Genomic DNA, 16,151 nt, shown 5'->3' on the forward strand with positions numbered 1-16,151 from the left:
AACTTCCTTAAAAAAAAAAGACAATCAGGTCCCCTTGGGGGCGCACCCCGCTACGCCGCTAAGTTCCGCCGCCGCCGCCGGGCCTTCCCTGGAGCGACTCCGCCTTTTACCAGGGTGACTGTGCGCTTCCTAGTTGTGCCGGGCACTCGTCCTCACTGTCTTTGCAGTGCTGGGTCTTTGTTGCTGGTGGGCTTTTCCCTGGTTGCTGCGAGCGGGCGCTACCCTCTGACTGCGGTTGGGCGTCTCTCATTGCAGTAGCGTCTCTTGTTGGGGAGCACGGGCAACGCTCCGCCTGCCTTCGCGCTTGGGTTCTCCGCATTCGGAATGCTCGGCCGGGAGCATCCCCGGGGGCTCAGTGCCTCGTCTCTTTCCCAGAGGCGCCCTGCCTGCCCTGTGTCAGGGCGGCACCACGGGCCTCACATCCCCTAACCGCGTGACCAGCTGCGTCTCCTTTCAGCCCGCGGCGCTTGTCACCTGACACGCCACGTTTACTTCACATATTTCCCTGCTGTCTCTCTCCCATTTCTCCCCCTAGAATGCAGGGAACTTTCCCGTTCTACTTTCACTAAAACTGGTCATCTCAGCACCCAGTGCGGGGCCTGGTTGTGGGCAAGAAGTACAGGAAGCCCTTGTTTTATGGACGAGGACAGGACAGCCAGGGAACGTGGAACGGTAACCAAGCAGAGCCTATGGACCTCCTGGAACAGACTTCCCCGCCCTCCTCCACATCCTCCATCTGCCTCTTGCTCGTAATAGAACTTTAGCCTCCTAGGCTTTCCTTGAGTTCCAAAGAATAAACTTAACCAGGAAATCGAGAAAATGCAGAAACGAAGGAAGACAGCCAAACAAGACCAATGACGACTTAGCCGTCCAAACATTCGAGGACCTCTACTCCTCCTCATAGACACAGACAGGGTTCTGAGCCACACCCTGGAGCGGCTTTGCAGACACTGAACCCCCCACCAGGTGGAAGAAGTTAATTGTATGCTGCCCACAAGCTCGGAGACCCAGGAGGCTGATGAGGCTGACTCACGAGAATGTCCACGATCACACACCCTACAGCCCTTTCCCTCACTCTGCCTTTAACACCTTTCAGTGAAATAGAGCACACCCTCTCACCTCATGCAGAAACTCAAGATGGCGTAAAGGCTTAGACAGAAGACACGACACCATGAAAGTCCCGGATGAGATCATCGGCGAAACATTCTCTGATATAAATTGTACCAACGTTTTCTTAGGTCAGTCTCCCAACCAAGACAATAGTAATAAAAACAAAAATGAATAAACGGGACCTAATCAAACATTTAAGCTTTTGCACAGTAAAGGAACCCATAACCAAAACCGAAAAGACAGCCTACAGAACGGGAGGAAATATTTGCAAATGATGCAACCAGCAAGGGCTTAATTTCCAAAATATACAAGCAGTTCATAAAACTCAGCAACGAAAAAAGAAAGCAACCCAACTGAAACAGAAGACCTAAGATAGACATTTCTCCAAAGAAGAAACGCAGATGGCCAACAGGCACCTGGAAAGATGCTGGACATAGCTGATTACTAGAGAAATGCAAATCAAAACTGCAATGAAGTATCACCTCACACCAGTCAGAAGGGTCATCATCAAAAAAAGCTACAAACAATAAATGCTGGAGAGAGTGTGGTGAAAAGGGAACCCTCTTGCAAACTGTTGGTGTGAATGTAAATTGAAACAGTCACTTGGAGAACAGTATGGAGGTCCCTTAAAAAAAATGAAGAATGAACTATCATATGACCCAGCAATCCCACTACTGGGCGTATACCCTGAGAAAACCGTAACTCAAAAAGACACGTGTACCCCGAGGTTCTCTGAAGCACTGTTTACACTAGCCAGCACGTGGAAGCACCCTAGATGTTCATCGACAGAGGAATGGGTCCAGGTGTGGTGCAGATACACCGTGGAGTATTATACAGCCGTAAAAAACGGAGTCAGGTCACTTTAGAGATGTGGATGGACCTAGAGCCTGTCATACGAAGTGAAGTAAGTCAGAAAGAGAAAACAATGATTCTATACTAGCCCGTCAATATGGAATCTAGAGAAAAAGTTACAGGTGAACCTATTTGCAGGGCAGGAATACAGAGGCTGGCTTAGAGAACGGATATAGGGGAGGACGGGGAAGGCGGGGCACTGAGGGGGCAGCGTTTACATACACAAACTGCAGTCCGTAAAGTAGACGCCCAGTGAGGCGTGAAGCATCACTGAGAACAAAGCTAGGGGAGGCGCTGGAATTCCGGCTGAGCTATTTCAAACCCTAAAAGATGACGTTTTAGAGTGCTGAGCTCAATGTGTCAGAAAATTTGGAAAACTCAGCAGTGGCCACAGGACGGGAAAAAGTCAGTTTTCATTCCAGTCCCAAAGACAGGCAATGCCAAAGAATGTTCAAACTAGACTTCATTTCACATGCTAGCAAGGACATGCTCAAAATCCTTCAAGCTAGGCTTCAGCGGTACCTGAGTTGAAGGTGTACAAGCCAGGTTTAGAAAAGGTAGAGGAACCAGAGATCAAATTGCCAACATTTGTTGGATCATAAAGAAAGCAAGGAAATTCCAGAAAAATACCTACTTCTGCTTCATCGTCTATGCTAAAGCCTTTGACTGTGTGGATCACAACAAACTGTGGAAAATTCTTCCATTGATGGGAATACTAGAGCACCTTGCCTGCCTCCTGAGAAACCTGGATGCGGGTCAGGAAGAAACAGAGCTGGGCATGGAACAGTGGGCTGATTCAAAACTGGGAAGGAGTGCGACTAGGTTGCATATTGTCGCCTTGTTTATTTAAGTTCTGCGCAGAGCACATCAGGCAAAATGCCAGGCTAGGTGATTCACAGCTGGAATCAAGACTGCCAGGAGAAGTATCAACAGCCTCAGATGTTCAGATGATACCACCCTAACGGCAGAGAGTGAAGAGGAGCTAAAAAGCCTCTTGATGGGGGTGAAAGAGGAGAGTGAAAAAGCAGGCTTAAAACTCAACATTCAAAAATGAAGATCATGGTATCTGGTCCCATCGCTTCACGGCAAATAGATGGGGGAAAAGTGGAAACAGTGGCAGATTTTATTTTCTTGAGCCCCAAAATTACTGTGGATGGTGACTGCAGCCAGGATATTGAAAGATGCTTGCTCCTTGGAAGAAAAGCTATGACCAACATAGGCAGTGTATCAAAAAGCAGAGACATCACTTTGCCAAGAAAGGTCTGTATAGTCAAAGCTATGGTTTCTCCAATAGTCATGTACAGATGTGAGATTTGGACCATAAAGAATACTGAGTGCTGAAGAGCTGATCCTTTGAACTGTCTTGCTGAAGACTATTGAGAGTCCCTTGGACTACAAAGAGATCAAACCAATTAGTCCTATAGGAAATCAACCCTGAATATTCATTGGAAGGACTGATGCTGAAGCTAAAGCTCCAATGCTTTAGCCACCTGGTTCAAAGAGCCGACTCATTGGAAAAGACCCTGATGCTGGGAAATATCGAAGGCAGGAGGAGAAGGGGACGACAGAGGATGAGATGGTTGGATGACATCACTGATCCATGGACATGAATTTGCGCAAACTCTAGGAGATGGTGAAGGACAGGGAGGCCTGGTGTGCTGCAGTCCATGGGGTTGCGAAGAGTCAGACACGACTTAGCAACAGAGCAAGCAAGTGGGAAACTCCTGCAGAGCACAGGGAGCTCAGCGTGCGCTCTGTGATGACCCAGGGAGGTGGAGGGAGGCTCTGGAGGGGGGTATGTGTACACACACAGCTGCTTCACCTTGATGTACAGCAGAAGCCAGCTCAACATTGCAAAGAATCATATGCCAAAATGAATAAATAAATAAGTCTACGAGCAAAAACTAAAAATGCAATTACCGTATGATCCCACATTCGCACTCCTCGGCACACATCTAGACAAAACTGTAATTCAGAAACATACGTGCATCCCTGCATTCACAGCAGCACTGCTCACAGTGGCCGAGACATGAGAACAGCGTGAGTACCCACCAACAGGTGAACGGATAAAGAAGACAAGGTACATGTACACAGCAGAATACTACTCAGCCATGAAAGAGGAGCTTCCCAGGGGGCACAGTGGCCAAGAGCAGTCCCGCCAGTGCAGGACACACGGGAAACCTGGGTTCCATCCCTGGGTCGGGACGGTCCCCTGGAGGAGGGCACGGAAGCCCACTCCGGTGTTCCTACCTGGAGAGTCCCATGGATAGAGGAGCCTGGCGGGCTGCAGTCCATAGCGTCTGAAAGAGTCGGACACGACTGATGAACTGAGTGCACACAGCCTCAAAGAGAATGAAGCGATGCCTTCTGCAGCAGTGTGGTGAGACGAGAGATTATCACACCAGGTGAAGCAAGTCAGGAAGAGAGAGAGAGGTCCTGCATGATACCACTTACACGTGGACTCTAAGTTATGACACAGATGAGCCTGCCTGTGGAGCAGAAACAGTCACAGACACAGAACAGGCTGGTGGTTGCCTGCGGGGAGGGGTCGGGGGAGGGCTCAAGCGGGAGGCTGGGTTAGCAGATAAAACAGACAGCAAGGTCTCACTGGATAGCGCAGGGAGCCACCTTCAGAATCCTATGATAAGGACGCCCCTGGGGGTCCAGAGATTAAGAACCCGCCTTGCAGTGCAGGGGACTTGGGTTTGATCCCTCGTCAGGGAACTAAGATCCCACAGGCAGAGCGTCCAGGTGCCTCAAGGGAAGATCCTGCATGAAGCAATGCCGCTGAGACCCGAGGCAGCCAAATAATTAACCAGTTTAAAAAATACTCCATGATAAACCATAATGGGAAAGAATATGGGAAAGAGTGTGTCTTCATGCATTACTGAATCACTTCGCTGCACAGCAGAAACTAGCTCATTGTAATAAATCAACCAGACTTCATCCAGAAAATACTAGGAGACAACACACCCAGCACCCGTCTCCATTACCCTGTCTTTAAAAACCTTTCCCTCCGCACTACCCAGGACTTCAGGTCTTTCAAGCAGCAGCTTCCTGGACCCCTCGCTGTGCCTGCAGTTAACTCTGCGCTTTCCTTCACCACAGCCCCATGTCAATAGGCTGGCTTTCCTGTGCACTGGGGAGCGGGCCCAAGTGTGGCTCGGGGGACAGAATGGCTTTCCCTGGACCACCCAGCTGGCAGGTTGGTTGAGCATGAGTTTGAATTCAATCGATCCAGCCCCAGGGCCCCTGCTCGTACACCCCAAGAGCAAGTCAGCAGGAGCCCAGTGCGTCTAGCTGACTGCAGAAGGGTTTCCAGCTCCGTGGAGAGCCTGTCACTGCTGACACAGCCCTTTCAAGGGAAGCAGGGCTCCTTGGAGCCAATCCCCAGCTTTGGGCACAGGTTGCCATTTCCAAGTCACAGCCCTGGGCACACAACCCGTTATTTGGAATCTTGGTAGGACATAATAATAATAATGATGTAAGAAGGGGTGGGAAGGGATAAATTTGAAGACTGGGATATAAACACTACTATATATAACATGGGCTCTCCTGGAGGCTCAGAATCCATCCACCAATGCAGGAAACTCAAATTCAGTCCCTGGGTCAGGAAGACCCCCTGGAGAAGGAAATGGCGACCACTCCAGGATTCTTGTCTGGGAAATCCCATGGACAGAGGAGCCTCCGCAGGCTACAGTCCATGGGGTTGCAAAGAGTCGGACACAACTTAGCAACTCAACAACAGCAAATGTATAAAATAGGTGACTAATAAGGGCCTGCTGTATGGTGCTCAGTGCTCTGTGATGGCCTGCAGGGGAACGGAATCTGCGAGAGAGTGGCTCTATGTGCATGTGTAACTGAGGCACCTTGCTGTACAGCTGAAACCGACACGGCATTGTAAATCAGCTCAGTCGTGTCCGACTCTCTGCGACCCCACGGACTGCAGCCCGCGGGGCTCCTCTGTCCACGGGGTTCTCCAGGTGAGACAACTGGAGTGGGCTGCCGTTCCCTTCTCCAGGAGACCTTCCCGACCCAGGGATCGAACCCGAGGCTCGTCGGTCTCCGGCACTGGCGGGCAGGTTCTTTATCGCTAGCAGCACCTGAGATCAGCTCTGACTCCAATAAAACCTTTAATAATAACGTAAGGAGAGGGGCCGTCAGGGCCTCCCGAGCCCAGCCTGGCCCCCTGCAGTCTGGACCTACCTCCAGCCTTCCCCCGCCGCTCCCATCCAGCTCACCCCTCTCCAGGTGCTGGGGTCCTGGTCTTCTTTCTCCCTCCAGGGGCCAAGGGAGTCGCTACAAGGATGGACGCTGGGGAGAGGAGGCTTCCTGCAGGAGGCGCCTGACGGGCAGGCCGGAGGGAGGCCGGGCAGGTCTCCCTGCTCTCTGGGAGGCGCCTGTTCAGGCCCCACTCCTTCCCCCATCCAGGTTCCTTCCCTAGTGCTGCCTCTCAGGGTGAAAAAGACAGGTGTCTGCGGTTGGCCCAGCAGGAGGAGTTTTTGTTGTTTTGTGTGTGTGTGTGTGCGCGTGTGTGTGCGTGTGTGTGCATGTGCGTGTGTGTGCGTGTGTGTGCATGTGCGTGTGTGTGCGTGTGTGTGCGCACACACATGTGTGTTTGCCGACCTCTGGGGAGGGCCTCTGTCTCCCGCATCTACAGGCTGTGCCAGGCCGGCCCCTGGCCGTCCAGATTCTCATTCCCTTGGTGTGCCCCCTTCTCCCCTGTCCCAGGCCTTCAGGACGGGCTCTCAGAGCCTTTCCTCCCCTCTCAGACTCCTGGGTCTGTGGGTGGAGCTGAGCATTAAGGGTCGCTCTGGGGGTGGAACAGGCAGGCGTCGGCATTGGTGGGCCGCAGGCCGCCCACAGTGGGACTTGTCTCCGCTGCTCCTGAGCTGATTTGTGGCTCACCCGATCCACGAGCCAGAACCACCTCCCGGCACTCTCACTCCCCACCAACTCATCGGCAGCTGTGTGGTCCAGTCTCCCGGACCAAACCCCGGCATGCAGCTCTGGCGTGTCTCCAGACCCAGAGTCAAGTAAGGACCTGGCTTTGAAAGTGCCCCTTTATTAAATGAAGGGACTAGGTCACTACCATGCCAGAGACACCAAGTCTGCCGGTATCATCACTGCCATCAGCTTTATGCCACTGCCACTGCCAGGCTGATGAGCCTGTGAGCGCGTCCTCCGACGCACAGCTGGGGTGGGGATGGGAGAGGCAGCCTTCTGCACTCTTCAAAATGAAATGAAATGAAAGTCGCTCAGTCGTGTCCAACTCTTTGCGACCCCATGAACTGTAGTCCATGGGATTCTCCAGGCCAGAATACTGGAGTGGGTGGCCTTTCTCTTCTCCAGGGGATCTTCCCAACCCAGGGATCAAACCCAGGTCTCCCCCACTTCAGGTGGATTCTTTACCAGTTGAGCTCCTCCAAATGCCACCCCTTCCGTGGAGGAGACCATGGGCTGTGTGAGGCGTATGGCCTGGGATTCAGTTACTCTGCTGCTCTGAGCCTCGATTTCCCTCCTCAGTAAAATGGATGTAATCCAAAGAGCTACTTCCCAGGGCTGCTGGGCAGATTCCGTTAGAAAAGTACTTGGCATGGGACTTCCCTGGCGGTCTGGTAGTTAAGACTCTGATCTTCCAAAGCAGGGAGCATGGCTTCAGCCCCTGGTCGGAGAACTAAGATCGCACATGCCTTCTGGTGTGGCCAAGAAGTAAACATTTTTAAAAGGAGTGAGACATACTGAAGTGCTTGGCATACAGTAGGTGCTTAAGTGTTTGGTGCCATCACCGCTGGTACTATCACTCTTCCTGGAGCCCCCAGCAGCCCAACCCAGTCGGGCCAGGACCCTGTCTCCTTCCCGTGCCCTGCAGCCCTGGTCCAGACTCTCCTTGCAGCCCCTTCACAGTCTGTGTCACCCAGAACAGCGCCCTGACTCATCCTCACCCTGGGCCCCGGCTCAGAGCAGGGCCGGGTTCACCAGGTTAATCAAGCGGCTGCGAGGAGCATGGAGTCAGCTCTTAGAGGATCTCACAAGGGAGGCACAGAGGATGGGGAAGGGAGTCAGAGCAACAGTCATTCCCACCCGGCTCACTCGCTTTAACTGCGTGCATGCCCACCCGCCTGGTCAGGCATGAGGACAGCACGCTCCACGGGTGATACTGGGTAGGGCAATACCAGGGTGGCATTTTCAAGCACGTAGTATGTGCCAGGGGGCTTCCCAGGTGGAGCAGTGGTAAAGAACCCTCCTGCCAATGCAGGAGGTGCGAGAGGCATGGGCTTGATCCCTGGGTCAGGAGGATCCCCTGGAGGAGGAAATGGCAACTAACTACAATATTCTTGCCCAGAAAATCCCAGGGTTGGAGGAGACTGTCGGGCTACAGTCCATGGGGGTGAAGAGTCAGACATGACTGATCACGCACACCCTGTGTGCTCGGCACGTTGTCAGGTTCTGACACCTGTGATCTTATCTACACTATATAGCAACCCTCTTAGGTACGTGTGGCTGTCCTCGTTTAGCAGTGGAGGAAATCTTTTCAGCGAGGCTGAGTACCCTTCCTAGGGCCACACAGCTGGCAGAGAATGGAAGGGGTAGCAGGCTTGCCTTCTCTCCTGCACTGTCCCGGCCAACATTAAAAGGCGTGTGCGTGCCCTTAGCGTGTTCCTGGTGGGGACTGGAGGAAGGAGATAGCCAGAGGAGATGTGGGAAGCGAAAAGGGAAGCCCTGAAACCTTGCCACACAAGCTATTTTATAGGATCCCCTGGGAGCTGGCAGGATGTGGGGCTCTAAGGCAGGAAGACCACGTGCCCTCCACCCCCTCCACACACCCCAACTTTGCAGGGGTGAAGTCCGTGCCAACCAGTAGGATGGTATGACTTTCCAGCCCCTTTCTACCCTTAAAACAATGAGACTCTGGAGTATCTTTACAGGCCTTGGGTGAGAGAATGGTCCCAGAGGTCATCCTGGCCAGCTCCCTGCCCACTGCAGAACTCTGTGCTTGAACATTTCCTGTGACAGGGAGCTCACTACCTCCACAGTTTGGTGCTTTGACAGCTCAGGGAAAGAAATTAGGAAGTCTTTCCTTTTGCTCGGCTGCAACCTGCACCCAGAAGCTTCCTCCTACTGGGGTGCCACAGGCCACACTTCATCTCAGCTACTCGGAAACTGACCACCTGCTCCCTGGGGAGGGGAGAGACAGGGCAGTCATGGGGCCTCTCCCATGTTGTCCACCCCATGCTTGGACCACACCAGCACCTGGGGATGATCCTGGGGGTCAGGGGGCCCCTCTGCCCAGCCGACGGTCTGGGCGGGCAGGGCAGACTGGTGCTGACCCAGCCTCCAGCTGGGGGAAAGGGTATGGGCTGGCGGCAGAGAACCAGGGTGTGTTGGAGGCTTGAGCAAGACACTGTGCTGGAGAGAGGCCGGGACGGAAGGGGACTAATGCGACCGGATGGAAAGGCTGAGGAGCAGGCTGGTAGGCAGCCCTTGGGCAGAGCAGACTGGCCAAGCCTGTGGCTTCCCCTTCACACCTGATCAGCCACATGCCTGCCCGGGAAGGGCCGCCCTCCAGGTGTCCTGGAGTTGACCTGACAAGTCCTGTCCGGCGCGGCCAGCTCTGGGGGTCCTTCTGCTGGGGGCCGAGATCTGCTATGGCCAACAGTCCCCGGAGGCGGCCAGCCCTAAAGGACACAACTCCCTCAGGAGCTCACGAGGGCCGCTCCGCCTCAACACAGATTTCCTGAGCACCCGCTGTGGCAGGGGCCACCTGGGCACAGGAAAGCAGAGATGAATCACCCTAGCCCGCCCTCACGGGACCCGCCCAGGGCAGGCACAGCACGGTCTCCAACGTGCTTTCGCGCTGCTCTGATTCCATCCCTGAGGCCCCTGCCTGCTGAGCAGGGCGGTGACCAGGCTTCTCATTTTACAGGTGACAGGAAAGTCACAGGGAGGCCACACATGGGGCGGGGCCTGAGATTTGCCTTCACTCAGGTCTGACCCCAAAGCTCATCCTCTGCCCTGCGCCCACCACCCCCGCGGAAACCCAACCACACAGAGGATTCCCCAGCAATGAGCGGGCTGTGTGACTCTGCGCAAGCCTCTCGGCCTCTCTGTGTCTCCGTCTTTGTCCGCAAAACGGGGATCTCAGGAGTCGTCACCGCGTAAGCTCGCTGTGAGACTTGACTGAGAGAGTGCCGTCCGCGTCACGTGACACTCTCGCCAGGGGCCTGGGCAGCAGGCAGACCTAGGGAAGAGGATCCTGGCTCCCCCTTCACTCTCGGGCCTGGCCAGAAACCAGGAGAGCGATTCAGCAGTGAGCGTCCACATCCTGAAGGCTCTCTTAGCCCCCAGACTTAGGTGGGAGGCCCTCGGGGGTGGGCATAGGTTGTCTCGTCTCCAGGTGCCTCAGCACAGCACAGAGCTGGACAAGGAGCAGCTGTCTCAAAACGTCTAAGGGACCGCAGCGGGGTAAAGGGCACAGACGGCTCAGAGCCCTATGTGGCTTTCTCTATGGGCCTGCCCAGGTGCTGGCTGTGGCTGACACAGCTGGGGGGGGTGATGAGGCTGGCGGATGCCCCATCACAGGCTGGGATTGCCCCCTGCGTGCAGAACCACCCCAGGGGCAGCTGCGTCATGCCCCTTTCTTTCCTTTCCAGAGAGACCTGACGCCCTGGCATTGCCCAGCTAAGGCTGCACCCAGGGAGCCTCCACAGAGGGCCTGGGCCGGGCCCTCCTCCTCTGGAACCCCTGCCGGCCCAGGGATGGAGGCTGGAGATGGCGGGGGGCAGCTTTCATCCCAGGAGAGGCAAACAGGGGCTGGGGGCAAGGACATCTCAGAGACGAGCCCTGAATGGAAAGTCAGAATCGCGGCTCACTCCTCTCCGCTCAGACTGTCTCCCCTTCTGCTCCAGAGGGACTGCACGGCTGTGCTCCTCAGACCATGCCGCTGCTCATCTGTGGAAAGGGGGCCAAACTCACAGGCAATGTCACCCCTTCTAGCACACGGCTGTGCTCCTCAGACCATGCCGCTGCTCATCTGTGGAAAGGGGGCCAAATTCACAGGCAACGTCACCCCTTCTAGCATGGGAGGACACAGGCACAGAGAGGCTGGGTGACTAGCCCAAGGTCACACAGCCCGCAGGACCGCGACGGGTCATCAGCCCTCCTGCGCTCAGCGGTCACCAAGCAGCTGCATCAATGGGACCTCCTCCTCGAGGCCCAGTCAGCGTGGGGTCCAGCCTCCTCCCTCGTCTGTGTCCGGAAGCCCCAGCCTCCTCCCCCCGATGCCTGTCAGCCTGGCGCAGACCACAGCCTCAGCAGGCTCTTCCTGAGGAATTCCTAACCTTCCCTTTGCCCACGCTCCCAGCAAAGTGATGGAGACCCAGGTGGGAGCCGAGGGGTCCTGCACATGGTTGGGAGTGTGCGTTGGAGAAGCGCTTGGCAGGGCTTCAGGCGGCCTTGGGCTCAGACGCAGGGTGGCGGGGTTCTCTGCTCTGGGCCCGGGTGCACTGCAGACTCAGCTTTGGTCTGCCCCTGCCAGGCTCCAGCAGGCCCCAGCTCCCTCACCCCGGTGGTGGCGTTTGGGATCCCCACCACCACCCGCAGCCCACAGCTGAGGCCCCTCCTGGGCTCCCCGGGGGCTGAGGTCCTCGGCTGGGTGTGGCCTTGCCAGTCCCTTCCGGCCCCACACCCTACACCCCACACACCTTTGAGCATCAGGACCACTTGGCGGAGGTCCTGCTTAGAACCCACAGCAAAGCGAAAGAAAGCGTCTCTGGACCAAGCAAAGCGGAGGACCACACATCACAGGGGAAGCGTCTGGGGGCCGAGGAGGCACCTCCATCGGGGGTGAGCCACCACCGCCCTTCCCTCCTCTTCAGTCTTTTCTCAGGGTCCACCGCCAGACCCTGCCCGCCCAGGGAGAGAGGAAGCTGGGAGCTGCGGGGGGAGGAGAGGGAGGTGGGGTTGGAAGAGGTGGGAGCAGGAGGCGGAAGAGAAGCCGGTCAGGCACGGGGGAGGTTCCGAGACCAAATGGCGGGGAGGAGAAGCGGGGCGAGGGTGGCACCGGGCAGCGGCTGTGGGGAGGAAAGAGAGACTGACAAGCTCTGTCTCAGGACAGGGGGCGGCGCGGGGCCAGGAGGCCGGGGCATCCGGAGACTCCGGGGCTGGCTGACCGCCGGTGCCCTCTCTGAAGCCAGGATTGCACATTTCAAGAAGTCACTGTCCATCATTTCGGATCCAGATTGGGTGTGGCCGCTGCTGGCTCCCAGGACCTTGCAGAGAACCCCGACCTCATACCTTCCAAGAACGCTCCAATCTGAACGCTAGCCTCACTTCCCGGAAAGAAATGGTACAGTCACAGGAGGGAACGAGGAGGAGGGGGGTTTCTCCCTGGAGCTTAAACCCGGGCCCCCGCCCGGCACCGGGAGCCTGTCGGTCATCATGAGCTAGTGTTGGGCACCAGGCCTGTAATCACCCCACGAGGAGCACAATTACGCTTCACAGTACTTCTGCACAAGTTAAAAGCATTAATTTACTCAGTATAAACATCAGAAATACACAGACCACAAGTTTTACAACTCCGTTTAGGCATGTCGGGTTCTTGAAAAGCAGGGAACCCCAGAGAAAGAAGCGGTTTGGATCTTTTCTCCCGCTCACCTGAGAGGCCCTGAAGAGACCCTCCCCACCCCCCGCGCCCGGGCTCTTGGAATTCCAGCCATCTCGGGTCTAAGAGTCTATCTGGGTTTGAGGCTTGTGCGGGGCTGGGGGAGGCTTAGAAAAAGCTCCAGGAGACCATCCCAGCCTCACCGGGCCAGCCTTCCCCTCCATCCCCAGGGACAAATGTTTGCGTGGTCTCCAGCCCGGGGCTCTGATTCTGGGCAGACACGGAATACCGGCCGGGATCACTAATGCATTCCCGACGCCACGTCCTGCTTTTTGGCAGAAGTCCTCCGGGGACCGCCTCCAGGCAGGGAAAACAGAGACGGTCCGGGCTGTCTGGCCAGACGCAGGGGGTCGCCAGCCCGCCAGGTTGAGAGAGCAGGGTCTGTAGCACACGGTATTTCTAGGGCTCCTCAGCCTGGGGCACCCCAGGACACACTGTTCTCCCAAAACAGGTGTTTCCCCAAATAACCAGTCTGGAGCACACACGGGGGTGTTAATCGCTTCCCGTGACATCACTCCCACACGCCCATCCCCAGCAGCTCCGGAGGGCAGGACCTCAGCCCAGGTGACTGGCACTCCCCTCTCTGGGGGGCGTCCCCCTTCTCCCAGCAAGGCCAATCAGAGGCCCCTAGCTCAACCTCAGCTGGGGTGGGAGAGCCTCGAGTTCACCAAGTACAGCCCCTTCCTCTAGCCAGCCAGGGCCCCGGAGTGGGCTTCAGGACCCCCTGCTCCCGTTCTTCTTGGCCACGTGTGGGATATTCGTTCCTGGACCAGGGATCAAGCCCACAGCCCCGGTGCTGGCAGCCTTAACCGTTGGACCGCCAGGAAGTCCCAGGCGCCTCTTCAAACCTTCCGAGGGGGACGAGCCACGCCCCTCCCTCCACCCGTCTCGACGACTCCACCTCGCCGGGTCCCACCTATCAGAGACCTCAGAGGCCAGAAGTTCTTCTCAAGGTCTACTTTGGAAACAACTTGTCGCAGAACTAACTTCTGTTTCCCAGAGCCCCTCGCGGCTGTGACGCTAGTCCCCATCAGCATCCAGGGTGAGGGCTCCTGAAGGACCTCGGGCGCGGGTCCCCCACGCTGCTCACCAGGACCCCACAGCAGCCCCTGCGCGCAGAGTCGGACCACCAGGCAGCTTCCCTGCGCCCGCGGTGGGGCTGCAGCCCTCCCTGGGGATGCCAAGGGGCTTGGTGACCCCAAAGGAGGTTTCCAGGCGCATTGCCCCGCGTACCCACCACACAGCCCATCTGCCTTCTGCTCCTCCACCCTCTGAGACATGATGGGAGGAAAGCGGCCCCAGAGAGCTGTCAGAGCTGTGGCACGGCCCCTCCCACAGGGCAAGGGCCCCACACAGGCAGGCTCACGTTTATTGCCCTCCCCCAACCCACTATCGGCATTTCCCAGGTGGCACAGTGGTGCAGAATCCCTCTGCCAATACGGGAGATACAGGAGACCAGGATTCCATCCCTGGGTCGGGAAGATCCCCTGGAGCAGCAAATGGCAACCCGCTCCAGTGTTCTTGCCTGGGAAGCCTCATGGACAGAGGAGCCTGGCAGGCTACGGTCCACGGGGTGGCCAAGAGAAGGACCCGGCTGAGCACACGCGCACCCTCAACTCATTACCATCAGTGATCTTGCTCCCCCATTTGTCAAGTGAGGAAACAGGCTCAGAGAAGCATGGCAGCTTGCTAGGGCCCCCCAGCCACCAACGGAGCTAGAAGGAGACCCCGAGTCTGTCCAAGCCAAGTGTGGGTGCTTTACCACCAGCCTGAACTGAACAGGGGACTCAGCTCACCCTGCCGGGGCCCAGAGAGGGCCTGCGGCTTGGCACACGCCAGACAGCAGGTCAGTGGCAGAAGCAGAAGCAGACTCCCATCTCCTGGCTCCCAGTCAGAGGCTTCTCAGAAGGGCCTGAGGTTCTGCAGTTCCCTTCTAGAAGCAGCCATCCCCTGGGAGAAGAGCAGGGGTGGAATAGGAAGACGGGGCTCACTAGAGACCCTGTCCCCACTCTTGATGGTAAAGCATAGTCGCCAGATAAAGTACGAGCTAAATCTGAATGTCAGTTACTTTTAAAAATACAAGTATGTCCCACGCAATACACTAAAAAAAGTTATTTTTTAACCTGAAATGTAAACTGGGTGTCCTGCATTTTCATTTGCTGAGTCTGGCAACACTGTGTTTAGAGGACAGGAGAAAACGGGGTCTTCGCTGGCTGCCCAGATGCAAGAGAACTGCCCCAGGCCAGGGCCCCCAGGACAACTGGGAGCTGAGGCCTGGCCCCTGGGGCACCTGGCTCCCCGCGCCCCCGAGGTCCCCGCCCCAGAGCCAGGGCAGAGGCGGCAGAAGGGGCCCTGGGGGCGGGGGGCCCCCTGAGGCCAGGTGAAGCTGGGCCGGCTCAGATCCCAGCTTGTACCAGACCCCAGCTCCCACCTGCTCTGGGAGGCAGACCCTCCTCGCCTTGACTGTGCCCTCCCCGCCGACGGGGCTCTGGGCGCATCTGGTCTAGCAGGACTAGAGTTGTGTCAGAGCTGAGAGGCCCCCGGAGGCCCCCAAGTCCAGCTCCCCCGCGGCTAAGCGGGGAAACACACTGGGCTGGGTCCTGGGCCCTGCCCCCAGCCTCATCCCCATCACCCTCTTGCAGACACAAGCGCCAGGCTCCTCTGGGCGCCTCCCTTTATGCGCAGACAGGAACAGACACCCCGGGCCTGCTCTCAGCCCTCTTTCTTTGCCAGCACGCTCACTCCTTCCCCAGCTCGTCCCTCCTCATCCCAGTGGTCCTGGCTGGCCTCCAACCACCAAGCTGCCACACGCCGCCCCTCCGCCTCAGAGAGAGGGGCTGTCGGCAAGAAACGGAGGGCAGAATCAGCAACAATTCGTTCTGACGCTCTGCCCGTGTTCCGCTGGGATGTCAGAACGCAGAACCCAGACCCCAGCGCGCGGCCCCAGGGCTCAGAGCTGGAACCCTCGCCCAAGGGCTCGAGGCCAGAGACGGGACCCGTGCCGGAGCCGGGGCCCCAGCAGGGACCTGCAGCCTCTCCCTCTCTGGGTGCTACAGCAACTCCACCGGCTCTGCCTTCACAACGGCCCCGCGCCAGCATCCTCCACAGTGCCTGATTCGGCCTCCGGGGGCCACCCGCTGCTGCAGGTGCCCAGCCCCGCCCAGCCCTCTGCCAGCCAGGTGGGCGCCCCTCGGCTCTCACCTGTGAACGTCCAGGTGTGTCTCGACCCCCACAGCACACACGGCGTAGCTGGGCTTCTTTGGGGACAGCCGCACGGCTCTCTGCTGGGCCATCTCGACCCACTGGCGTCCAACCGCTGTGCACCCTGCTCCCCGGCTCCGCTCCCAGGCACCTCGTTGCCAGGAAGGGGCGTGAGTTCTGACAGGCTGGCGCTTTCCTCCTCCCTTTTAATTTCATCCTGTGACCTGAAGAGCCTGCCCGAGCCTGGTCCCCACCTCCTGGCCCCATGCCATCCCTCTTGGCCTGTCAATCCAAGAGGCTCAGGGAGGAGGTACCAAAAGCCTCC

General features: G+C 57.2%; 1 protein-coding gene across 1 annotated transcript in view; it reads right to left on the reverse strand.

Moving 5' to 3' along the window:
• PADI1 (peptidyl arginine deiminase 1) overlaps window positions 1–15,918 on the reverse strand; it is a 43,538-nt gene extending 27,620 nt beyond the window's left edge. Inside the window, exon 1 of the mRNA XM_052658619.1 lies at window positions 15,827–15,918. Coding sequence (XP_052514579.1) covers window positions 15,827–15,918 — 92 coding nt within the window. The remainder of the gene's footprint in view (window positions 1–15,826) is intronic.
• Between the last annotated feature and the right edge of the window lie 233 nt (window positions 15,919–16,151).

The sequence above is a fragment of the Budorcas taxicolor genome, chromosome 2, assembly GCF_023091745.1.
Source record: "Budorcas taxicolor isolate Tak-1 chromosome 2, Takin1.1, whole genome shotgun sequence".
Classification (NCBI taxonomy): Eukaryota; Metazoa; Chordata; class Mammalia; order Artiodactyla; family Bovidae; genus Budorcas; species Budorcas taxicolor.